The 26,544-nt window shown below is 51.8% G+C and overlaps 1 protein-coding gene across 2 annotated transcripts in view; it reads right to left on the bottom strand.

Annotated features, from left to right (window-relative positions):
• NEGR1 (neuronal growth regulator 1) overlaps positions 1 to 26,544 on the bottom strand; it is a 169,262-nt gene that overhangs the window by 35,902 nt on the left and 106,816 nt on the right. For both annotated transcript variants that reach the window (XM_066325306.1, XM_066325307.1), the window contains exons 5-6: positions 9,608 to 9,728; positions 4,463 to 4,614 (exon numbers count right to left, since the gene is read on the bottom strand). In XM_066325306.1, coding sequence (XP_066181403.1) covers positions 4,463 to 4,614; positions 9,608 to 9,728 — 273 coding nt within the window. The remainder of the gene's footprint in view (positions 1 to 4,462; positions 4,615 to 9,607; positions 9,729 to 26,544) is intronic.

Here is a 26,544-nt window from a genome sequence, read left to right as displayed (position 1 = left end):
GTGCAGCAGGAGAAGGATTTGGTTTGTGTCCCTGCTGTGTGCAGAGCTGAGTGACACTGACTGTGAGCTCAGAGCTCACCCCTGGGCACCACAGAGTCCCAAATACATCACAGCTAAAGGAGGAGCTGGAGGAGCTCAGGACAGTGGCTGCACCCAGGGGCAGGGCTGGGAGGGATGAAGGAAAAACGAGCTGCAGGCACCAGTTCCCTGCACAGTGATGGCTCCAGGAGACCTGGGGCTGGATCCAAACCTCGTTAAATCAATAACTGTCCTCTGACTGACTGCAGCAGGCTTTCAGCAGGCTCCTAATGAGAACAGGAATTTCCATTTAACTTTATAAATATATATATATACCTACAGCCACTTTTTATATTATATTTTCTGATGCAGACCAGCCCGCCCGGCTGAGACAGAGCTATGCAAATTGAAATCTGATTTGCTATCCAGGCCAGTATTTGAGAGATAAAATAGCAAAATCTTTCTTAGGTAATTGGACAGCAGCAGAAACTGTGGACACAAAGGGAATTTCCCTGGAGAGTGCATTTCTCTCCAGAAATGTCAGATCTGGTGGGCCAGGCAGAGCTGAAGAGCTAAAGCTGAGCAGGAGCCTGACACATTTCCAAAGATGTGGTTTCCCAGTCGATAAAATGGAACTGCTGAGTTTGGGGATGGCACTGAGCCCCGTGAACACAGTAATTAACCAAGTCTGTGCAAATTGCTGATGAGCCTTGCCCACACCCAGCCTGGAATGGGGGACAGGAACCCCACAGGGGATGTGGGGCTCATCCAAAACGTTCCAAAGCTGTGGCACCGGCCAGGGGTGCTCAGTCAGAGGTTTGCTCCAGGGACTCCTGGTGTGGTTAAACCAGCACAGAAAACACCTCCATGGCCCTCTGACAGGGCCCCTGCTCCCTCCAAATGTCACTTCTGACCTCCTGGGCAGCTTTTCACAGTTATTTACATTTTGTCACAGTAACTGGCAATAAATCCAGGGGTTCTGGAGAAACCTGGGCATCAGAAACACCTCTGGGTCATGGAACCAGAAAAAAAATGCATAGAACCACGTAAACAAAATTGGTTTTTACATAGAGCCATGTAAAACCCAACTCCTCTGGCAGCTGGCAGGAGAGGACAAGGATGCTCCCTGTGCATTTCTTAAGAAAGGTGCCTCTTATCAAGGATCCCACATTTCAAACACTTCCCCTACAAAAACCAGCACAGCTCCCGAGGACCCAGCCATGAATAATTAGCAAATTACCCTTGATTATTCATTTTTTCTCTGCGCTGTCCCCGCCAGGCTCAGAATGCCTCTTTTGCAGCTGCTGGGTTTATTATCAATGGCTGGATCTGGGAGTGTTCAGTTAGGGACAGGATGAACCCCGTGATGTTCCCAGGCTCTGGGATGCTCACAGCGCCCAACCAGTGACCTGCCTGCCTGTCCCTGGGGCACGAGTGGCTCTGGGTGACCTCTGGGGCTGTCCCCTGTCCCTGGGGGAGCAGCCACAGCCCGGAGAGTTCTCCTGCTTGTCCCCACCCTGGGGCACTGCCTGTCCAGCTCCATGGAGGTCCCTCCAGGTCCCAGAGACACGGGGAGGGTCAGCCTGGCCCTTGTTCTGGTGTCCCTTCACCCTCCCCGTGGCCCTCTGCCAGCTCTGGGCTCCCTGATGGATCACAGAGAGTCCTCCCCACGGTGAAGGAAATTATCCCTTTCCTTCTCTCCTGGGCTTTTGTGTATTGGGATGCAGATCCCAGGAACAGAGACTGAGCTCGGTCCTGTCCCCAGGAAGGTCCCCAGCTGTGCACAGCTGTGGTGTCACTTGGGCACTTTATCTGCATTATCTGCATTATGTATATTATGTTTGTTATATGGGGACATGCAAAGAAAAACCCCACAGATTTTCAAACAAAAAAAAACCCCACAGGTTTTCCAACAATGAAAAACCCCACAGGTTTTCCAACTCTGCTGGAATGTTTTTGTGAAAAAGCCCCACTGTGAGAGCAGAGAGCAGGCAGTGGCCACTGAGTGCCCCGGGGTGCTGGCCAAGGGGGTGACAGTGGCCACACAGGGGGCCCTGTGCTCAGGGGTCACAGCCTGGGGTCACACTGGGGCTGAGCTGTTCCTGTAGGGATTTTGGGATCCCCCTCCCGTGTCCCTGCACACCCGAGGGGTTTCCAGCAGGATTTTGGAGATCTCACACCCCCCTAGGTTACAGCACGGGGTCACACTGGGGCTGAGCTGTTCCTGTAGGGATTTTGGGATCCCCCTCCCGTGTCCCTGCACACCCCAGGGGTTTCCCAGGAATTGGGGTGCCCAGATCCCTTAGGAGGCCACTGCCCGGCTCACCCTGTGCCCCCCAGCTCAGGCACAGCCCGCACACGCCCTGAGGTGAGGCAGCACTCCACTTTAACCCTCTCAGTGACAGCCGGAACCGCACCGACTGAACTCCACGCTCGGTTCGGAGGCTGCCGAGCTCTCAGCTCCTCACACATACCTGAGCCTGCACATATGGCCACAACCAGTGCCAGCAGAACGAAATGCAACACTTTCACAGGGGAAAATTCTCCCGGAGGGATTAAGGAGTCCACACTTAACCAGTTGCTACCCCGAGAATTATTGTTAATTTTTTTTTCTTTGCCTTTTTTTAAAAGGTGTAATGTTTCTAGATTATAATGATGTGAAATTTAAGCAAAGGAAACATTTCACCAAATGATCCCCACTCCCAAGCAAAATTCAGATCACCACCTTTAGGACAGTTCTCCTTGTTTTGACTGGATTAAAACAACCATGGTATAAAATACGAAAGAAAAATAAAATCACGGTATAAAATAAAATAAAATAAAATAAAATAAAATAAAATAAAATAACATTTCAGCTTGGTCTTTGAGTCAGAGCCCTGAGCCAACACCCCCCATTTCCCTCCCGAGGTCAGGAGCAGACCCAGATTTCTGTATTTCCTCTCAGACCATTCTGCTTCCCACGTCCCCTCTCTTTCATGATGGAGAACATCTATTTTTATGATTTGTACCACTGCACTTGGTATTTCTATGACATTTCCAACCTCTGCATCTCAAAGTGCTTTTCCAGGGTGGCTACAAGGCACCTCACACTTCAAGATGGAAAAAATCCTGGCTGCAGCTCCGAGACAGATTCAGCTCTGCTCTGTTCAAACGAAGCCAGACCTTCCTTTTACCTGCTCTGAATTGCAAATACACCAAATTCCAGCTCCTTCTGGCTTAATATTCCTTTGTTTCCACTTGCATTTCCCGTTTAAAATGAGTGTAATGTCATCGTTCCCACTTTGGTAATGACCCCTCAAATATTCAATAAATGGCAGCAGCAGCTCCCTGTTATTTTGTGCCTGTCACATCTCTCCTGCAGGGATTTAGGAGCCCCTGACAACACTCATCACATGGGGAGAACGTTCAGGAGGAGGTTTCATGGAAGGAAGGCAATAACTGAAATTCTGCGCTCGGTGAGGAATATCTTTCCATGCAGGATACACCCCGAGTTTTGTCTCTGTTTTCAGAAATTGTTTCAGAGCAGAGCAGCACCACAAACACCTTTGGACGGCTGGACCTCCAGCAGCAGTGAAATTCTACCAAGCCACAGCTAAAGACACGTCCCAGAGATCCCCCTGGAGACCCTCTGTGGGCAGCTCCACACCGGGCACCCACAGGGCCCCTCTGACACTGCTCCTTGTCTGCCCTGGGGATTTCACCTCTCTGCACCAAGGACGGGCAAACCGAGGTGGGACAGGGCTCTGGGGCATCCCAGGTGTCCATGGGACAGAGCCCTGGCACATCCCAAATCTCCACAGGACAGAGCCCTGGCACATCCCAAATCTCCATGGGACAGAGCCCTGGCACATCCCAAATCTCTACAGGACAGAGCCCTGAGACATCCCAAATCTCCACGGGACAGAGCCCTGGGACATCCCAAATCTTCATGGGACAGAGCCCTGGCCCATCCCAGGTGTCCAGGTCAGGGCATTCCTGGGAATGTGCTGGGAAATCTCTGCCCTTTGTTGCAGTGGCCCCTCAGGGGTCTGTGGTTGCCGCTCTGAGCAGGCAGCTGTGGCTGTGCACAGCGCCATGGCAGGGTGGGGTTGGCTGGCAGAGCCCTGATCCCCCAAAAATGCACCCCTCAGAACCCAAATGCACCCTTCAGAACACAAAATGCAGCTCTTAGAACCCGAATGCACCCCTCAGAACACAAATGCAGCTCTCAGGACCCAAAATGCAGTTCTCAGAACTCAAATGCAGCTCTCAGAACCCAAACAAACCTCTCAAAACCAAAAACCTTCCCCAGCACAGAACAGCCACCACCAGGTACAGAACCTCCAATGGACACAACGACATTTCCAGGGTGTTTCCAGGGAACAATCCCACTGCTCCTCGTTCCTCTGGGGTGCAGGGGTGGCAGAACCGACGCTGAGGCTGGCCACACGTCCCCGTTACTTACGGTTGAGAGGCAGGCTGGCATTGGTCGTCCCTAGCTTGTTGGCAGCGACACAAGTATAGTTGCCAAAGTGCTCCTCTGTCACATTGGTAACAGTAAGAAGGGATCTCGTACTATAATTTTTAATAGTGATTCCTTGTTGACCATTGATCAGTCTAGAAAGCAAAAAGAAAACGTCTATAACTCACGGACCACAACCGAGGTTTATTTCTTTTTATTTCTCTCTCTCTCTCTCTCTCTCGTAGGTCTCTGCTCTTTCCTGGTTTTGCAGCCCTGGGAGCACTGGGAGCTCTTTGCAAGCTGCCAGCGCCTGAGCTGAGCACAATTCCTGGATTTTGGAGGGGCCACAGGCAGCCCTGGGGCTGGGGGAGCTCAGGGGATGGTCCTGCCTGCGTGTCCTGCAGGGACAGAAACTCCTGGATACAGAGCTCCGATTTTAACCTGGGAATTGAAATACCCTCCCTGCCGCAGAAAGGGCTGGTGGAAAGTCTTCCTAAGAGGGTTTTTTTCAGCATCTGGAGTTTGTCGTGTGCCTGCACAGCTCTGCTGATGGCAGATGAGGATCAGGAGCCAGAAGTGTGACTGGGTGGGATTGTGAGCCTGGCTTCTTCAGCCTCTGGAGTTCGTCGTGCCCTTGCACAGGGGAGGATCAGGAGCCAGGATTGTGACCATGGTTTCCTTTGTGGGGCTCTAGAGCTGCAAATGAGCCTTGCAATTAGGGACAAAATGCTCCAGCAGCGCTGCTGATGCAGCAGCCTGGGCAGGATCAGGTAATGAAGCACAGCAAAAAGCCAAATCAGGACTCTTGTCAGCCAGCTCTGAGCTTCCCAGCCCAAGTGCCCAGGAGAAATGCAGGTGTTTGGATGCTACTCCCACAGCCACAGCAGGGGCATTGCTGGGCTCCAGGACAAAGCAGGAGAGCCAAGTTTAATGGTGTTGTGGTAGGCAAAGCATGTCTGATCAAACAAGGAGACGAGAAGGGGACCCGTGTTATTAAACACTCTCTACAGTTATTACTCATAATTCCCTCCATTTCCCACAAGGAGCAGAGTTCTGGATGAAGAACACAATTCCTGCCTGCTGTATTGAAGGATATAATCACATATCCCGGGAGTTAATGCCATCTCCTGCCGTTCTGTGTGAAAACCTCGGCAAAGGTGTTGGTAACTGCACCCGTGCACTGAGCAGTGCTCGCTGTTGTGGGAGTGCCTCTGCTCCCATCCCTCCCTGCACACACGGGAATTCTCCTCCCTGGCACTTTGTGGGGCTGGAAAGGGCTCTGCTCTTCCAGCCCAGGGCTGGGCAGAGGCTGTGCCACATCCCTTGGGCATGAAAACATAAAAATGGGACTGCAGTGCTTGCTTTGGGGTGAGCACTGCTCTTGGGAGAGTCATCTTTGGTCCAGAAAGAGAAAACTTCTGTGCCAGGTGGAAATTTGTCCCTTCAGCCCTTTGTATACAGATGTTCTCCTCCAAACCCATCAATGGCTGTGCCTCTGTTTCCTGCCTCTGCTGCAGGAAATTCCTGAAGAGTTCTTCACTCCCAAACCCCCTGTTTGTGCTTCTCCCTGGCACAGGGTGCCCAGAGCAGCTGGGGCTGCCCCTGGATCCCTGGCAGTGCCCAAGGCCAGGCTGGACATTGGGGCTGGAGCAGCCTGGGACAGTGGGAGGTGTCCCTGCCATGGCAGGGGTGGCTCTGGGTAGGGTTTTAGGTTCTTCCCAACCCAACCCAGTCTGGGTTCCTGTGGTTTGCACCAGCTCTAGCCCTTGGCCCCTAACCAGAGTTTGAGCTGCACCATCTCCATTTCAGCTGAAAATTTTTTTTCTCAACTCCTTTCTTTTTCAAAGAAAAAAAGGACTATTGGGATTTTTACTGTTCCCATGCCCTGTCACGGGTGACACCTGCCTCAAAAGAATTGAGTGTCTGCCTGCTGTGTCTGCTGCCTTCCCCAGGCTGCCCAGGGTGCAGCTCAGGGCCCTTCCCCTCCCTCTGCTCCACATCCCCTCCCTGTGTTAGGGTTAGGGTCAGGGTCAGGGTTAGGTTTAGGGTTAGGAATCGGGTTACTGGCACTGAGTGCTCAGTTCTGGAAGTTCTGGGACACGCAGGGCTGGGCACAGGTTCAAATCCACGAGCACACACATTCCCAGAGCAGGAGCTGCCCAGGCTCTGATCCTGCCCTGGGCCCCATCCTGCCCAGGCTGTGCAGCTGCAGGGAGCAGGTGTTTTTTCTCAGGAATTCCCTGCTCCCTGCAGTGCTCAGGGCTGAGCTCACACTGACAATTTCTCGTCTGGCCTCACCCAGTCACTCCCAGGCTGCAGCAAAATTTTGGGCTGTGTGCAGCCACCCTGCACCTTCCTTGCCCCTTTGCCTTTTGGCATTTTCAAAGGGAAAAGCAGCTCCTTGTCATTCCAGGGATGTTTCCCAGGCATCCCCAGCAGTGCCAGCCCTGGGCCTGCCTCTGCTTTCATCTCAGCAACCTGCTCTGCTCTAATTGATGAGGCCATGATAATGAGTTCTGTTGTTCCAATGTGAGTCTTGTTTGCTTTGAGGAGGAAAAGGGAATTAATGTTTTATTTAGGTGGCTTTTGGGCTTCCTCCCTGTGGCTGTTTAATGTCTGAGTCCTAATTTCTGTGACCCCAGAACACAAACTGAGAGCAGATGTGTGGGATCAGAGCTGGCACAGTGAAGGCACTCTCCTCTCCACAGGGAATCCTTTCTCAACCATCTTCAAAGCCACACACATTTCTAACAGCCCATCCCACCCCTGGCAGTGCCCCTGGATCCCTGGGAGAGCCCCTGGATCCCTGCAGTGTCCTGGATCCCTGGCAGTGTCCCTGGATGATCCTTGCAGTGCCCCAGGCCAGGCTGGACACTGGGGTTTGGAGAGCCCTGGGACAGTGGGAGGTGTCCCTGCCATGGCAGAGGGGAGAAATGGGATAAATGGGAAAAACTTGAAAACCCTCTTCTAATCCAAGCATTGTTTCTGTGACAATTTTAAGATTGTCAAGACTGAGTTTAAGATTAATTCTTCTATCAGCTTCTCCCCCTGATTTTCGCCAGCTCTCCCTGCCCTGTGCACCAGCACCTGTGGGAAGTGGGTGAGCAGAACTCTGGGAACTCAGTGATTAGGCAGAATTAGCCTTCTCTGCTCTCCCAGAGCAATAACTTTAACTCAGAGCAGTCTGTTACTGCCTCTGTGTTTAGCTTTAATGGTTATTTCATGATGAGGTGGTCCCTGGAGCCTGGCAATGGTGGGTTTGGATTTACATTAATCTCAGTAACAGCAATGCAGTTTCCACCCCCAAAAGCCTTGTTTCAGACACTGCACACACAGTTATGATCCCAGGGCTGACTCCCCCTGCTCATTTACTGAACAATCCATCCAGATTTCTGAACTAGAGGAGTCCCAGCCCACGAGGATCTGAACAAAGCGGGGACCTCTCCATTGTGTCACAGAGAATGCAGCGGGGTGTCAGTCCCAGGGTGTGAATCCAGCCATGGATACAGCTGGAATTATCTGCAGGGGGATGGAAGAGCTGCTGTGAGCTCCCTCTCAGAGCTGGACCTCCTCAGGTCTGCACCAGAGCACTGCCTGGGCTGGCCAAGGTTCATCCTGTGCTAGCCAGGGCTCACCCTGAACTAGCCAAATTTCACCCTGTGCTATGCAGGATTCATCCTGAGCTGGCCAAAGTTCATCCTGAGTGCCCAAGGTTCACCCTGAGCTGGCCAAAGTTTATCTTGTGCTAACCAGGATTCATCCTGAGCTGGTCAAGGCTCATCCTGTCCTAGCCAAGGCTCATCCTGAGCTGCCCAAGGCTCACCCTGAGCTGGCTGCCCATCATCCAGGGGCAGAGGGGAGACACTGGATCCAAACCAGCCCCCAAAAAGCCCCACCTGTAGGTGTTTTCTTCTTTCCTGCAGGGGATGGGGCTCAGAGATCCCCAGCACCTCTGCAGCCCTGCACCAACAGGAGCTCACAGCAGCCCCTGAGCTGGAAGGGGCCCCCAAGGACCATCAGAGCCCAACTCCTGAAAGGATGGAGCACCAGATTGAACCCAAAGTCTGAGCAGCAGGACCCAGCAGGGCCCAGCAGGGCCCAGAGCTTTTCCTACTGAGGTGGAACATCAATCCAAACAGGAGCAGAAGCACAGATGGGTGTCCTGAAATGCTCTGCTCAGCTCTCCTGGCACTGAACGTGCTCAGTAGAGAGTTTGGGCAGAGTTTTGAGCAGGAAGGTGATCAGTGTGTCATCACTGCATGCTGGGAGCCCTCCTGGAACCCAGAGTGCCAAAAGCTGCTCTGGAATGTCCCCACAGAAAGGGTCTTTGTGCTGGAGCTGCCCCTGGGATGGGCACAGCACAGCCAGGGAAATGGGGTGCAGATGGATTTCCCCAACACAGGAGGAACGTGCCTGGCCCACACAGGAGAGAGCAGGTCAGGAGGAGCTTTACGATGTGCAGGGGCTCAGCAGAGAGGGAGGACAGCAGCTCGTGCTGCAGGAGGGGAGCAGCTGAGCAAGGAGCTGACAGATGGCTCTCTGTGGAAGAGGGTCATTAATATTCTCCTGCCAGCTCCCAGGTTTAATGGGATGTTCGAGCTGAAAAAACCCAGCACTTGGAAGCTGGGAAATTCCCGAAGCTCCCCAGCTCCAAGGGACAATATCCAGCAGCTTTTGCACCAGCGTGTGAGCACAAGAGAAACGACTCCTGCACTAGCCCAGAGCTGCAAACCAGAGTGTCGTGTCCAAGAGAAAACCACCTCCCTGCTCAGGGAGCTGCCTTTGGAATAAAGGTGACCCTGCAAGGCTGCTGCTGTCCCACAGCCCCCATGACCCCCAAGGGCAGAGCGCTGCACACAAAGCCCAGGGTCAGGTTTTAGGGTCCAGCGCTCCCCTGAGCCCCTTGGCTGCAGGGCACCACTCACACCAGCCCACAGCCCTGCTCTCAAAGCCGAGGAAGACAAATTACACCAGAATCCTTTTGGCAGGTTCTCAGTGCTAAAGGCTGGAATTCCTGCAGCACATTCACCATCTTCCCTGTGACAGCACAGGAGGCTTGGGGCAGCTCCCAGAGCTGGGGAAATGCTGGGCTGGGCCCCTGGCAGCAGCCCTGGCACACGAGGGGTGGGCAGAGCAGTGGCTACTTACTTCCTCTCTCCTTTGAACCACTCAAAGAGCGGGGCAGGCACTCCTGCACCTTCGCACCGGATCAGGCCGTTCCCTCCAAGCACCACACCGCTGGATTTAAGTTCCTGAATTGTGGGGGCAACTGAAAAATAAGAACCGTGAGACGGACATTGGCATCTGGACAGGCAGGTGCACCCCACGCTGCTGCCCCTCCTGCTGCTGAGGGCTTTCCTCCAGCCTGAAGGTTTCCTCCAGTTCTGCTCCTCAAGCTCCAGCAGAGGGAAAGTGGCCCCATGCTGCGGGTCCTGCTGGTGTGGAAACCCGGCTGAGATGGGAAGGGAGAGCACTCCAGTCCTGGAAACGCTGCTTTTTCCAGCAGTGACCCAACAAAACCCAACTCGTTTAATTATCTCTCAGTGTTTCGGTCCTGAACTCCCAGCCCTGGGGCACTGAGGGGCTCCCAGGAGCCCCTGTCACCGCGGGGTCCCCAGGGCCAGCACCTCTCATGTCCTGGATCAGCTGCAAACAGCCCCAGACCCACAGCTCAGGTGGCCTCTGACATCTCAGAACAAAGGAATAAACCTCCAAACAAACACCAGAGAAAACAGTGACTTTCCCTGTCATCACACTGCACGTGGAGTTGTTCCAGTAAAAGTGCATTTTGTCTTTTTAAATAGCAAACACTGTGAATAGTCATAAACTTTTTGAGCGTAGAACTCCAGACACAAGTAAAGATGAAAAGCAATTGTCAGGGTTTCCAGTTGCCAGCTGAAAATAAAACACAGCAAATTCCTCAGGAAAGAGAATATCAAAGGCAACAACAGCCTCCTCCTGGAACTTTTTACGTTCCCTGGTTTTTAAACAATAATTTATGTGCATCATCAAAACGCCGTAAAAACCCAAACCACATCACTTATAAATAAAAATCTGTTTATTTTTTTTTCCCGAGCAGCTCTCCAGATGTCGCTTTAAGGTGTTTATGGGCACTTGGAGCTCTGCCTGCCTTGCTCTGGTGCTGCTCCCCCAGCTCAGAGCTGGCCCAGGAGCTCCTCAGGAGCTGCACCCCTGGGTGCTGCAGCGTCCCTGGGCCAGCCCAGCCCAGCCTGAGCCTGCCAGGAGCTCGCAGAAAAGCTGGGAAGGAAGCCCGGGAGCTGCTGCCTTGGGTCATGGCCAGGATGGAGATTTGGGGGTGGCCACAGGGAGCATGTCCCAGCCCCAAAGCAGCAGTGCTGAGTGAGCCCCACATTTCCTCACACCCCTCTTGTGAAGTGGGGTTGGCTAGGAATGAACCACGGAGGATTGGGGATATTTCCACCCCTGGAAACGGGTGCACACCTAGTTTCACCTGGCTGTGAATGGATTATGATGGGATGGGCGCAGCTATCTCAAATCTGTAGTTAAGCACTGCTGTAATTCCAGTAAACCCCATCAGATTGCTGTGTAAACCTTAAACACTCAACGATTGAGAGCTGCTAAACCCTCATGCAGCTTTATCTCTGCATCCCCCATCCTCTGCACTGCCTTTTGCACTCCTGGCTCCCCTGTGAGCCATCCCCAGCCCTTCTGATGGGATTTTCCTTGGAGAGCTTTACCCTGGGCAGTGCCCAGCAGCCCCTGGCACCAGCTCTGCAAAGCCTCATTCCCACAGAGCCACGGCAAACCCAGCTTTTGGCAGTCCCTGGAAGGAGTTTGGGTCACCAAACCTCACTTTGTGACACAGGCGACAATATTTTCTGTAAATCCTGCTTTTGGCAGTCCCTGGAAGGAGTTTGGGTCACCAAACCTCACTTTGTGACACAGGTGAGAATATTTTCTGTAAATCCTGCTTTTGGCAGTCCCTGGATGGAGTTTGGGTCACCAAACCTCACTTTGTGACACAGGTGAAAGTGTTTTTTGTAAATCCTGCTTTTGCCATTCCGTGGAAGGTGTTTGAGTGACCAAACCTCACTCTGTGACACAGGTGACAATGCTTTTGTAAACCCAGATTTTGCCACTCCTTGGAAGGAGTTTAAGTGACCAAACCCCACTCTGTGACACAGGTAACAATGCTTTCTGTAAATCCAGCTTTTGGCAGTCCCTGGAAGGAGTCTGAGTGACCAACTCCTCTTTCTGACACAGGTGACAGTGTTTTGTGAGCCCACCCTGCTGGGGCAGCAGCGCAGAGCAGTGACAGCCACGTCCCCTCCTTCCCAGCAGGAATCTCCTGGGGATTCAGTCTGGCCAGGAACAGCAAAGACACCTCAGCACTTGGCACAATTCCTGGTTGTAACAACGCTGTCTGAGGGAGCTTCACCTGGGGTTAAAGCAGAGCCTTCTCCCTCTTCCATCACCCCCATCCTCCCCAAAATGAGACTCACAGACCGCCAAACTCTGCCTCCAGCTTCCTCACACAAAGATCACAACAAACCAGCCTGTGAATGCTTCAGCTTCCACCCAATACCATTAACGTTTGGAGGGGATAACAAATGTAGAAGCGATTTGCATGACCACATCCCCACAATCCGTGTAAAAATAAATAGAGGTTGCTTTTGTCACTCCGTAAAAACAAGAGGGACACGTGGAACATCCTCACTCCTCCCCTCAGGCTGTGGGAAAGTTGCCACCACTGGAAGGGCAAATAAGGGATGAGCAAAGGCCTGAGTCACTCGTGGTTTTGAGAATCATCACCTTGCTGCTTGCCTTTCCCTCGGTGCTTTGGGGCTTTTGGGGATGGTTTGGTTTTGGTTGGCTGCCAGTTCCTTACACAGAAGTGGAACATCCCTGACAATGTGTTTGGGGAAGAACTGGTGCATGAAAAGCTGCAGCTCACTGCTGCTCCTCAGGCAGCTGAGGGGATGCCAGCTGCATCCCAGCTCCAAAGGAGAATTCCGGGCTCTGCTGCTGGCCTGGAAACCAGTGGAAAGCTTCTGAGGAGGAAATTCTCTCAGATCTCCCTCCGAGGAGGATTTCAGCTTCTGTTTGTTCAGAACAAGAATTGAAATCAATGTTCCCTGCTCCAGGAAATCCCTGGTTGATCCAGGCATGGAAACACAGAGCGGAGATTATTGGAGCCACCATCCCTTGGATTCATCACTGTCAGGTTAAATTATGAACTAAATCATAAAATTACGGCTTTTTGTCTGAAGACAAACTGGGATGCAGCTGTGCTCCAGGAGTGTGGAGTCCCTTGTACCACTGAAGGAATTTCCAACTGCCCTTCCCTGGAAAAGGGAAGATTAAAGATACTCCAGGTGTAAAAAGGTTTCTTCCCATGGATCTTTGCAGACATTGTGCAATGTTCTCTGGAGGTTTTGCAGGTCCATCACCCACCCCATGGCATCCCCTTTCCCTGTTTCCCCAGTGGCTGTGGGGTTTGGTGTCCTGTTCTCTCTTCCCTATGGTCAGTTGCCTCCTGCCCCTGGTACCCCTCACGAGCCTCAGACCCTACATAACTAAGAAAAAACACATGTTTCCTCTCTTTGGTTCCAGATTCACCTTCAGCACATGGAATAAACGTTTGCTGGGAATTGTTCTGGGGCTGGGAGCCTTCTGCCCCTCTGCTGAGCCAGCCTGTAACGCGTGTGGCTGTGTGAGCTGGATTGCTGCCTGAACACTTCCCAAGCAGTTTCTCTCCGGAGAGGTTGACTGGGGTTTAGAAAGGCTGGAGCTGCACTCCAAAAACACACACTGCTACATGGAGCACTGATCAGAGAGCCAAAAAAAATCCATCAGCCCTGGGAGACTGAGCAGGTCCAGGTGAAATCCCATAGCCCAGACCTGCTGCTCTGGAACGGGAACAGACCCACAAGTGGGAGAAATCCGGTTAAAAGGAAGCTGAGGCTGGAGGGAGGAGCAGGAGAAGTGAGATTCCAGCTCCTCGGGAGCTGTGTGGGAAGAGGGTTGTCGCTGTCAGGGACACAGAAGAACAAGGAGGCAGCAGAAAGGTCAGCAGGAAAGTTCTGATCCTTATTTCTCTGACTCCATCTTATAAACACTTTGAGAAGAGGACCAAAGATTGGCTGCACAGGAGCCACCTCTTCGGCCTCGTTGGTGAACATCACCATCCATCACCTTTCTCCTCCCAGAGGAGAAATACATAAACAAAATAGAAAAATTCTAACAATACCCATTGTTTTCTTGAAGCTGTGTGAGAATAAAGCACAAACAACGAAAAGCAGCAGAACCTGGGGGGACAAGAGGTCCCACTGAGCAGCCTCTGCCTGTGAGGGTGTGTCAGAAACAACAGTAAAAATCCAGCAGGGAAATCAGCCCTGGGCTCCAGGATCCCGAGGGCAGGAGGGAGGAAGGCTGGCCCAGCAAGGCCAGGATGGGCTGCAGGAGGAGGGAAGGGGTGACAGCCCCCCCTCAGCTCCCAGGGCAGGGTTATCCCGACAGATCATCACCGGAACGAGTCGCCGCAGTAAAACCCAGCGAGGATGTTAACAAGAAACCCGCGCTGTAAAACCAATAATTCAAAGCGTATTTGTCATTTCTGGGTCTCCTAAACAACGGTTAAATGAAATGATGGAGGGGAAATGTGATTATCTGTCAGCAGCACTGGCTCCTGTGACTCAGATCCGGAGGTTTTTCTCCCCACGGTGGCTCCATCTCCTCCCGTGGTCCCTCCCTGCAGAGCAGGGCACTTCAAAGAAATACCGAATTTCTGCCTTGGAAATGAGTTACAGGAACCCATTTAATAGCAATTTCCTCTAAGTGCCTTGCTGGGAAAGGTTTTGGGGTGGGTGCTGGGAGCTGCAGCATCACAAGAGTGTCCCCGATGTCCTGCACGTCTGTCCCCCATGGGACACGGCAGGGACAGCCAGCCCTGAGCCCAAATTCACCTTTATTACCCCAAAAATACAGATTTATGGATCCCTGAGGAGGGGTCTGGGCAGAGGTGCGGCAGGGAGGAGAGCTGGGCACATCCTGGGGGTGATGCCAGGTGTCCCCAAGGGCTCGGTGTCACCTCACAGTGTCACCACACAGGACTCAGGCAGTGCCACCCTGCTGGAGCCCTGGGCACTGGGAATTCCATCCTTTCTGTGCTGACCCCCAAACAAACACTGCAGTGACTTGAGGCCGTGGGAAAGGCTCCAAAATTGAGTGACAGCCATGGGACTGTGGGTGTGGGGTTAAATAGAAGTGTGTGACAGCACAGGGTGGGAAACTCAGAGTTTAAGGGTTTAGAATACAGTAATATAGATATAAAGCAAGATGGAGGATTTAGGGCATAGGCTGTGTTCCTTTTTCACCTTCTCCTCCACGGGTCTGGGTGGGGTTTTGTAATTGGGTAGAAAAATCCCCATTGTGGGCCAGGGGTGGTTGGTTACTGGGTTAAAAGTAAAAATAATTTAGGTGTCATTTCTTAAATGGACAGTTTGTGCTTAAAAAGCCTTGGAAAGAGACAGAGATGGAGCCATTTTGTACTTTGTTAGGCAGAACCCACAGCCTGTGAGAGTCTACCATAGACAGGGATTAAAAAACATCTGAATTAATAAACATCCAAACGGCGTCTCTTGAGCATTTAACCCCGGCTCTGACAGAAGAAAAGGAGATAAAAACCCGACCCCAGCCAGAGGCTGGACACTGGGGTCCCTCCTGCTGGAGCCCTGGGCACTGGGAATTCCATCCTTTCTGTGCTCACAGGCACTGACCCCCAGCAAACACTGCACTGACCTGAGCCCGTGGAAAAGGCTTCAAAATTGAGTGATAAAATTAGGATTATAAGTGTGTAATTTAAATAAAAGTATGTACTATCACGTCGTAAAAAACCCTTTAAAATATAGTATATATAAAAAAAAAACAAAATAAAAGTTTTAAAGCAAAAGCTAGTCCTTCTTTTTTACCTTCGTCTTTGTAAATCTAAATAGTATTTTGTAATTAAATAAAAAAGTCCACATTACAAACCACAAGTAATTAGTTATTAAGTTAAAAGCAAAAAAAAAGTAAATGTCATTTCTTAATTAAGCAATTTATCCTAAAAAACTTTATTAAAAAATATGTCTCCATTTTTAATTTATTAACTAAAAGTAGTACAAAACTCCCCATTTAGCTAATTAAATATATAATATAAATAATATTTATAATTAATGTAAAATAAATATAAATTATTTATTGTGGTGATTAATAATGTAACAAAACAAAAATATTTACAATGTAATAGAAATAAATATAAATAAAAGATAAATGCATAAAATAAAAAATTAAATGCTAATTAATTATTAATGCAATATAAATAAAAATTAATAAGCATCTAAATCCAAACAAAAATACTCTAAATAATAAAAACACTCTAAAAATACTCAAACAAAAAATAAAATAAAATAAAATAAAATAAAATAAAATAAAATAAAATAAAATAAAATCCACACCTCCCACAGCAGGGGTGGGATGGGAGGGGATTCAGGGTCTCTGCCAACCCAAACCAGTCCTTGGTTCTGAGCTCCCCAACACCTCCAAATGGAACCCCAAATTTACTCCTGAAGTCCTGCTCAAAAAAAAACCCCGAAACCCTGTTGAACTCAATCCCCATCCCAAATCTTCCCATTTTTTCTTCCAAGAGTTTAAAGGAAGAGCTAAACCAGGCCCAGGGAATGTGCCCACCCCAGCTCCAGCAGCTTTCCTCTCCCAACATTGTAATGAGCTTTGGGACTTTTAGGCACATTAGTTCTGTTGCCCTAATTACTCATTATAATTCTAATGTGCATTTTATATTTAATTACAATGCTTATAAAGATTTGGTATGGACAGTAAATTATTATAACTAGCATGTGCATAATGATTACGAGCTGAATTTATTAACTTTTACACAAGCATTCAGGGCTGGAAACTTTCAATTTCACCTTTGTGAGCCCCCATATTGTCTGATTAAACCAACATTTCTCTGGCATTAATTGTAAATGTCAAGGAAAAAAAAAGATCTTTTATTTTCCCTGTTTTCATCAGCTTTTAATTTGGCATCCTAATGTCATCTTTTGTTAGTAAAATTGCTTTCCAGGGTGTTAAGATAAAAAAATTCCAGGTAAGAGAACAATTTTCCTGAGATGTGTTTTGTGCTCAGAAAAACAGATATCAGCAATATTATATAGTGAATAATATATATTCAAATATATTCTTCTCTCTGTATTCACCCTCCGAGTGTTTTACCAACACAGTAACAAGGCAGACAGCTTCACTTGTACTTTATATAATTAAGACGGGCTTTCCACACTCTGGATTGTTCCATTTCTCTGATTTATTCAGAGCAGCAGCAGCAGCCCTCCCTGTGCCCAGATCAATGGAGAGGTTTGATAACAGCCCCTCACACACAGCAACACCTCAGGGACAGGATGGGACAAGCAGAGGGCTCAGCAAGGGCCAGGCTGATTTATCCCAGATTCCCTCCGTGGTTTGGGCAGAGGCATGGTCCTGACACGTTCCACGGATCCCACATGCAGACACGGGAGATGTGGGGCAGAACCCAGCACTGGGTGGGACACGGGGCCTCTGTGGGGCTTTGCACAGCCCCCAGACGTGGGACTGCAGCCCACCAGGAGCAGGGAGATGTTTCTGTATAGGGAAAAGGGTTCTGGGTTCACCTGAGGATTTTGAAGGCAAGGGAACAGGTTAGCAGGTGGTCGGAGTGTAATGGACCACGTGCTGATGTATCTACCCCTGAGGGTCCTGCCTTTGCACAGAAGTGGCAAAAATTCATTTCAGAGAGGCTGCTCCTCGGAGCTGAGAGGTAAACAGTCCTTTCTTGTTGTAAAGCAGAGGGTTTAATAAGGAAAAAACAACCAAGTACCAAACCTGACAGAATACAATAGAAAAGCCGCACACAGTTGCCCAAGAAAACTGCTGACACCCTGCTAAAACATTCCCAAAAGCCCTTTTCTTTCTTCAGGCCCCTTCCTAAATAACTGAATGTTTTAGGAGGGACAATTTGGGCTGTCACATTGAGACAAAGGAGATCACCAAGAGGCGCTGGGTTCCACTCTCAGAGCCCAATCCATGCCCCTGTGCTGTGCTGAGCCACTCACTGCCAGGAGGGCACGGAAAATTCTGGGTTCTTTTCCTTCTAAGAAATGCAAGGGGTGAGTCTTCAGCTTGTCCCTGTATGGACAACACTTGCTGGCTGTGGGAAATGCATCCCCACAAGGGAAGAACACCAGAAGTTTGCTGTCCTGACAGGAATTGGCTCGGTACTAAGACAAAAACACTGATGGGTTTTTTTACCTGTTCCTCAGAAATGTAGATATTTTCTATTGGGCTGTTTACCAAAAACCCCACCTAAATAATTCAGTGTTTGAGGAAGGGCACGAGGCTTCTCAGTGCATTTTTGGGGTGTTGTAGCAGGTGTGTTGGGCCTGTCCCTACACTGTGCTCACCTTTGTTCCTTTGTTTTGTATTATTTTTTCTTTAATTAAAACCTTTTTGCTTTTTCAAGACACACTCGATCATGGCATCTCATTAATTATTTTAAGTTTCTGTTAGTTGCTGTGGACACCCTCAGAGTGAGTGTGTTGGACCCTTGTGGAGCTAAAAACACCTGACTTAGTGAGAATTCCAACACGCAGACTGGGTTGGGAAAGACCTTAAACCCCACCCAGAGCCACCCCTGCCATGGCAGGGACACCTCCCACTGTCCCAGGGACACCTCCCACTGTCCCAGGTGCTTCAAGCCCCAGTGTCCAGCCTGGCTTTGGGCACTGCCAGGGATCCAGGGGCAGCCACAGCTGCTCTGGGAATTCCAGCCCAGCCAGGAATCCCTTCCCAAGACCCCATCTAAATGTACCTTCATTTTTCTCTTTCACACTCAGACTTTCTCTTTCCCACCTCTGTATTTCACTGTGGATTAATTGGACAATTGTGTCAGCCCCCAGGGAGAGAGGAGCCTCAGGATCCCTGTGTGGGATCTGGGATGTCACAGGGCACCTCTGCCCCCCAAAACCTGCTCCACTCTCCCTGGGGTCCAGCTTGAGGATTGCATCGTGTCCCCCCAAACCCCTGTGTGGGATCTGGGATGTCACAGGGCACATCTGTCCCCCAAAACCTGCTCCTCCCTTGCCTCCAGCTCATGGATTTCCCCGTGTCCCCCCAAACCCCTGCCTGCTGTGCCATTTCTGAGGTTGGACAGAAAACTCTCCCGGTGCTGAGTGCAAAGTTTAAATCCCGCCAGCCATGGTTATGTGGGTGGAAAACACAAAAATCAGCAGCACAAAATGATAGTTAATAAATAATGGGCCGCCAGACAGGAAACCCGTACAATCTGTTTTACAGGTATTCCGGGGATAAATAAAAGGAGGGGGAAAGAACTTAATGAAGCCTCCCCAAAAGCAGCAAAGCAAACAAAGGCCTGGAGGGAGCTGCAGAAGAAAAGGCAAGTTGGAGGAACTGCTTTGTTTCCCTGTCCATCGAGGTTTATCTCACTGCTGCATCTCTTTAATCCGTTTATTTTCCAGCACAGCGCTTTTCCACCCGTGCTCCCTTGGAGCAGCTCTGTACACGAGGTTTGATCCTGGTAAAGGAGCTGCTCCAGGTGGGAACACAACTCCAGGTGGGAACACAACCCAGGTGGGAACACAACCCCCTTCCCTGGGCAGCATCCCAGGTATCAGAGCTCCAGGAGGGTTTGCACCCCAGGGATGCTCCAGGGATTGTGCAGGGCCAGGGGTGGATCCGTGATTCCTGTGGGTCCTTTCTGTCCAACTCCAGAAATGGCACAGCAGGCAGGGATTTGGGGAGACGTGGGGAAATCCATGAGCTGGAGGCGAGGGATGAGCAGGTTTTGGGGGGAAGATGTGCCCTGTGACATCCCAGATCCCACACAGGGATCCTGAGGCTCCTCTCTCCCTGGGGGCTGACACAATTGTCCAGTTAATCCACAGTGAAATACAGAGGTGGGAAAGAGAAAGCCAGAGTGTGAAAGAGAAAAATGAAGGTACATTTAGATGGGGTCTTGGGAAGGGATTCCTGGCTGGGCTGGAATTCCCAGAGCAGCTGTGGCTGCCCCTGGATCCCTGGCAGTGCCCAAGGCTAGGCTGGACATTGGGGCTGGAGCACCTGGGACAGTGGGAGGTGTCCCTGGGACAGTGGGAGGTGTCCCTGCCATGGCAGGGGTGGCTCTGGGTGGGGTTTAAGGTCCTTCCCAACCCAGTCTGTGGGTCCCTCCCAGCTCAGGGGATTCCGGGGTTCTGGGATTCAGCCCCAATCTCTGCTTTTTTTGCCCGTGCCCAGCCCCAGGTGACAGCAATTCCTGCCACGTGGGGAATTCAGTGAACAAACCCCCCTGCCCCCTGCAATTCCCACTGACCTCAGAGGAACATCCCAGAGCCACAAACAAACCCCTCTGCCCTGTGCGATTCCCATGGTCTGGAACCTCAAACCTGAGGGGAACAAGTGGGACAGGAGCACCCCAGAGCCATGAACAAACCCCTCTGCCCTGTGCAATTCCCACTGTCAAGGACCTTGGAATAAGAGGGGGACAAGTGGGCCAGGAGCACCCCAGAGCCACGAGACCCTTGGCCAGTGTCCCCGTCCCCAGGAGGTGACAAACCCCGCTGGACAAACACGAACCCAGGGGTGATTTGCCCACCAGAACTGGGAGTCCCCGTGTGCCCAGCAGGGACAAAGGAGTGCCAGCAGCCCTGAGTGGCCCTGAGGGACAGGAGGAGGGACAGGGACAGTAGCACAGCCCAGCAGGGAGAGCTGGCCCCAAAGCTGGCTGGGGACTGACTGCAGAGCTTTGCCTTCGCTGCCTCCCTTCCTCCAGGGAGGAGAAAAGCCACGGACTTGCACGAATTCCAGGAATTTCTGAGGAGATCTTTTGGCAGGAAAGCTGAGGAGAACATGAATTAAAGCGAGCTGGTGCTTTTCCAAGGAAGGAAAGTTTGGGAAGCAAAAAGCCAAGTCCCTGGGGTGGGTGAGGAGGGCAGAGCCCTGCTGCAGCCCCACAGGAGCAGGGAAGGCAGGGGACACCCAGGGCAGGGACAAACCCCACCAGGGACACTTTTTTGGGGTCACCCTGTGCAGTGGCCAGGCCCCAAACACCCACCTGTGCCCCCAAAGCCCCGAGCCCCGGCTGCACCCTGCCGCTCCCTGAGGAATTTATTGAAAGGGCACCTGAGAACTTGGGATCACCCTTGGCCAGGACCTGCCAGGGGTGCCCACAGGCAGAGAGAACCCCCAGGGTTCAGGGGACAGAAGGAATCGGGCTCAGCAGAGCTGCAGAGGGTGATTTACTGGGGTACACTGAATGTGAAGGGCAAGAGGGGAGAGGAATCAGCTCTAACCCAGCTCTGTCACTGCCAGGCTCTCAATAACCAGCCACAAGTGCAGCAAAGCACATTTTGGGTGGTGAGCTGGAGCTGGGACACTTTGCTTGAGGCAGAGGCCAAGGTGCTCTTCCCGTTTTTTCATTTTAAAGGCCAGCAGTGCTGACACCTGGAGAGCAGCACCCACCTGAGCCCTCAGCTCCTCCCCAGGGTGGGATTGCTCTGCTCTCTGAGTCCTGGGGTCATTAAGGACCCATCCCTTCACTCGTTTCTAATAAACACGTGGCGTCCAAACTGCAATCCATTATCCAGCACAATTCCAACCCCACGAATCCTGCGCTGGTGAGCTCCCAACAGCGGTGAAACCCCCAGAGCCACATTGAACCACAAGAACGAGGGGAGGACTGACACATTCGGGGACAGGGCTCCAAAGGGAGGATCAGAACTTTCCTGGGGTGAGGTTTGCCCCACAGCACAGCCCCCAGCAGCCAGGTGAGCCCCCCAAATGCTGCTGCTGGGGCCAGGGCTCATTACTGCTGGATAATAAATGGAAGCATAAGTCAGAGTTAGCACCGAGCAGATTGTTTGGGGTTGCAAAGACAGCAGCTGTCAGAGCCTGACAGCTTTCTTGTTAGTGAATCAGCTTTCCTGACAGTCTTTTTGATTGAAAACCCCTGTTCCCTGACAGCCACTTGGAGCTGATGTACATATGTAGCTCGGGCAGAGGGAGCCATGGAAGGGCTCAAAGCTCCTGCTCTGAGTGAAAAGGAGACGAAGTTTTCACCAGGGGAGGTTTTGGCTGCCACTGCCCAGCGAGCCAGAGGTGAGCAGCTGGGGAGAGAGGTGACAGAGGGACACCCAGAGCTCCACAGGAAGCTCCAATAAAGGCAGTGAATGCACGGAAATCCTGGCTGCTTTCACTGCCTGTGTAATAAAAAAAAAATAGAACTGTCATTTCAAAACGAAACTGAAAAGCTCCACCTCGGTGTGACTCTGATGGGGTTTGGCCAGAGCTCCTCCCAGCCCAAGGCAGAGCCCCTGGTGGGCACCAGGAACAGCCTGGGCTCCCCACTTTGGCCCAGTTCACGTTCCTGGGACAGCCCCTCTCCTCCCAAGGGTGTCCCACTCTCCTCAGGAAGGGACAATAAATCCCCAGCCAGCACCTGGGGACACCCCTGGCCTTACCTGGGAGCCCCACCCGGGGAACTGCTGCCTGGAGAAGCAATTCCTGACTGATTCCCTTTGAACTGCTGCCTGGAGAAGCAATTCCTGGCTGATTCCCTTTCTCAGCACTCTCTGCACGGAGCCCAGCAGGTGCAGCAGCAGCACAACACGTGGATGGTGGCACAGCTGATAGTTCACTAAAGGTTTTTTCCCAGTGCACAGGAAATGGAGCATTTGGAAGGGAATTTTTCCAAGTGAGCCGAATTCTCCCAGCCCAGCCCCGACTCTCAGGGATTTTTTTGTGTGACAGGAAGCAAATCCACGGGCTCTGAGATGTCCCTGGCCATGCCTGGAGCCACCACCATCATCCAGCCTAGTGCTGCCTCTGAGGAGCAGGAAAGGTCACTGCAGCCTCAGACCAGCCTGCTTTGATTTGGGAAGAGACGAACAGAAGCATCTCTCCAGATTGTGATGCCTGAGGAGTGATGCTGGAAGCTTTTCCTGCCCTTTGCATCCACAACTCTGCTTTGTTTTAAACCACAGACGCAAAAGGGACCTTCCCAAAGCTCCTGGAGCTGCCTCCACCACAGCCCTGCTGCCACCGGGGGTATTTGAACCCCAGCCCCGTCACCAGGAAAAGCCAGGCTGTAAAAATATCGTAACAGCACAATTCTACTGCAGAACTATTTCAAATGGCAATTACTGGGATTATTAAAAAAAACAACAAACAACCCACAAAATAATTAAAAATCAAGGGATGGGGAGGTGCCCAAGGCTGGCACTGCTCAGAGCTGGTTTTCTGTGACCCCAGCTGCACTGAGAGCCCTCTGAGCACCACCTGCAGGGGACAGGGAGGCCTCAGCCAGGGATAATGCAATCACAGGCAGAACACTGCTGAACACTGTTGGCTATTAGGAAATATTTGAAGTAATTGTTTTTTCACTGGAGAGTGATCTGGGCGAGGGAACACTCCTGGAAGCTGGAGAGCTCTCCATTAATTCTGGCTCTAGCCCGGAGTCCAGCACAGCTCTGCTCCAAATCGCTGCTCCAAACGCAGCAGCTCTGCAGAGGTGACCCGCTGCTGTTAAAGGCACAGTTTTCCCGAGCTGTGCTGTGGCTGGTGGTTGATGTGGGCTCACCTGGGGCAGAGGACAGCAGCTCCCGACAGTCCTGGCTGCCCTGCGAGCTCCTCTCAGCCAGCCCCAGGCAGGGGCTCCCAGCACCTCTGGGGTGAGGGAGCTGCACTCCCACCCCTGGGGGAGCCAAATCCACGGAGAGGAGCCCGTTCCTGCTGCCCCCGAGGCCAGGGGTGCCAGAAAGGCTTCATGGATGTGCCACCAATGCCACCCCTGGGAGCACCAATGCCACCCCTGGGGACACCAATGCCACCTCTGGGGACACCAATGTCACCCCTAGGGACACCAGTGTCTCCCCTGGAGACACCAATGCCACCCCTGTGGACACCAATGCCACTCCTGGGAGCACCAATGCCACCCCTGGGGGCACCAATGCCATCCCTGGGGACACCAATGCCACGCCTGGGAGCACCAATGCAACCCCTGAGGGCACCAATGTCACACCTGGGAGCACCAATACCAGCCCTGGGAGCACCAATGTCACCTCTGGAGCACCAATGTCACCCCTGGGGACACCAATGTCTCCCCTGGAGACACCAATGCCGCCCCTGGGGACACCAATGTCACCCCTGGAGACACCAATGTCACCCCTGGGGACACCAATGTCACCCCTGAGGCCACCAATGCCGCCCCTGGGGACACCAATGTCACCCCAGGAGCAGGGACAGCAGCAGCAGCTGTGCCCAGCTCCCAAGCACCGTCCCTGGCAGGGGTGGGCAGGAGGCACACGGGGTTTGCAGCACCTCTGCACAAACCATCACCACTCCCCCCAAAGAAATCAATATTCATTTAAGAGCCGAATTGCACCCGAGCCTCAAACACGAGTTATATTGTTTTAATCTGGCTCCTGAAATGTTAATAAAAGCACCTGAAGGACAGAAAATGACAGCCATTACTTCACAAGAGGCCTCTTTCCCCACCAGCGAAGGGAAATATTTCCTTCAAAGCAGCAACATTCTTTCCTGAGGTGGCTGTAATTGTGAGAGCAGCTCCCATCGAGCTGCTGAGAGTGTTTGTCACCGTGTTGCTGTGAGATAGGACAACACACAGCTCAGGTGAGTTCTCCCTGATGAGACCAGCCTGCAAATTAGCCAAATAGCAATTTAGTCCTAATGGTGAGCAAAAATAACAAGATAAAACCCACAAAAACCCAAACAAAAAAACCCAACTGATGACAATGTGCATGAACAAACCCTCCAATTTACAGGACTGGAGAAATTCTCCAAACACTTTTATTTTATGTAAAAAAACCCAACAACCCCAACCTGTTATTTGCACTGAATCATTTCACTGGCAGCCCTCGGCTGCAGCCAAAGCCAGCCCTGCTGTCTGTCAGAGCCTGAGCACAGATCCAGGGCTCCAGGTGGCTCCAGGTGCTGGTTGTTCCATGGATGAAGTCCCAGCAGTCCTGGGTCACCGTGGGTGAAAGAGCCAGGCCTAAAGCTCCCACCATCAGCCTGTAGGTGACACCTGGAGCCCCCTGAGCTCTGCTTACAGGGCGTTCTATGGTTTTCTTTACTGAGCATCATCTCAATACATAAACCCAGTCAGCACCACACACAACACCTTTACATTCACCCACAGCCCATCACAGCTGCCATCCCCACCACAGCGTGTTACAGTTCAGCTTAAAGCTGCTTTTCTGCTTTCTTGCAGTGGAAAACTCTTAGAGCTTTTTCTACTGGGTAAAAACATGGGTTTTGTTTGCCTCTGGTGTCTTCTGCTTTTCTTGAGACCTCTTTCTGCTTGCTAAAAACATCTTTGCTTGTGGTCAACATATCCTTTGCTCCAGCCATAAAACCTCCTTCCAACTCACCTTAACCTTTGAGTTCTTATTTGTCCTGTAGCAACTGGCTCAGCAATTCCTAATTTAGACATCCTTTATTTTTCTATATCAAAACTTGCTTTCATTTCTATTTCCTTTACAGGTTCCACCTTCAGAGAGCCTTCTGCTGAACCTACAGGTCTGTGAAACTTCCCTGGACACTTCCATCTTTCCCAGCAGCTGTCCCTGGTATGAACCATGGCCCAGATTTCCCCAGGGCTGAGCTGTCCCCTCTCCTCCTGCTGTGTCCTCACACATGGAGCCTGCAGGACACAGAGCCCAGTTCCTGGTGCTTCTCTCCTCCCAGATGTGCTGCAGGACACCTGTCCCCTCCGTGGCTGCTCTGAGCCTCCCCAGACCCTTTACTGCAGCATTATCTCCATTCTGAGTGTCCCCAGGGCCGGGCTGGAGCAGCTGCCATCAGGGAATCCACCTGCAGCACCAGCTCAGGGTCCCCAGCAGCAGAGAATGAGTTGGGGAGAGAACCTGCACGCCCACAGTCCCCTGGACTGACCAGCACATCCCTGCAGGAACCATCCTCTGCCCCAGTGAGTGCCAGGAGCCATCCCCTATCCCTAGAAATGTTTCAGGAGCCATTGCCTGTCCCCAGCAGTGTCCCAGGGAGCAGGACCATTGTCCCCAGCAGTGTCCCAGGGAGCAGGACCCTTGTCCCCGCTCAGAAGCTCACCCAGCCCCAGCTGTGCTCCCTTGCAGAGGTTTTTGGAAGGGAGGAGAAGGGAGCATGCTCCATCCCCGGGTGTGCACCAGCCAGACCTGGGAAAGGAGCCCCCAGCCAAAGGGGACAAATCCTTCCCACAGAGAAGCAGAACTTGTGTGGCAGCCAGGGCAGGCTGGAGCCATGGCACAGGGCACAGCTGGCACAGGCAGGGACCCTGGGGACCTTGGGGACCGTCCCCACCAAGGTCACCCAGAGTTCCCAGAGCTGGGGCACTGCACATCCTGCAGACCCCTCCGGGTGCTGAGCCCCAGGGACAGAACCAGAGAGCCAGGAGCCCCCGGGGGCACCCTGAGGGCCAGAATCCCTGGGGAAGGCTGCCTGAGAGCTGGGCACACAGCAGAGCCCCGGGCAGGGGACCTGGGCTCTGAATGCCAACCTGACCCCAACCCTAAACTTAGCCAGGGGTATAAAGATGGAGCAGCAGGTCAGCAGAGATTTAACCCAGCAAGGCTCGGATTTATTGATTTCTGCTCCAAGAGAAGCCCCCTCCTCCCCTCTCTTTTATTGGAGAAAAGCGAGAATTAAAGTTCAATTGCTCTGAGTCATCTTATACTTGGTGCCAAAAGCAGAGGAGGACTGAGACCTCCAGAAAATACGTGGGCTTTGTCTTCCTATTAAATAATGGAATGGAGGCACATTTTCCTTCCTGGATCCAAAGGCAAAGCCTGGCCAAGGAGATGCTGCCCCCGGCTTGGGAATGGTCCACACTGGGAATGTTTGCTGGCCAAACAGAGGCACAGGGACACGTCCAGCCGCAGCCCCAGGGAGCCCCGGAGCCTTTCCCCAGCAGATTTCAGGTTTCAGATAGAATTTACAGATGTACATTGGACAGGAGGTCTGATTTCAAAGTGAAATCCCAGATT

Source organism: Sylvia atricapilla, chromosome 9 (genome assembly GCF_009819655.1).
Source record: "Sylvia atricapilla isolate bSylAtr1 chromosome 9, bSylAtr1.pri, whole genome shotgun sequence".
Classification (NCBI taxonomy): Eukaryota; Metazoa; Chordata; class Aves; order Passeriformes; family Sylviidae; genus Sylvia; species Sylvia atricapilla.
This window is presented reverse-complemented; position numbering and strand designations above follow the sequence as displayed.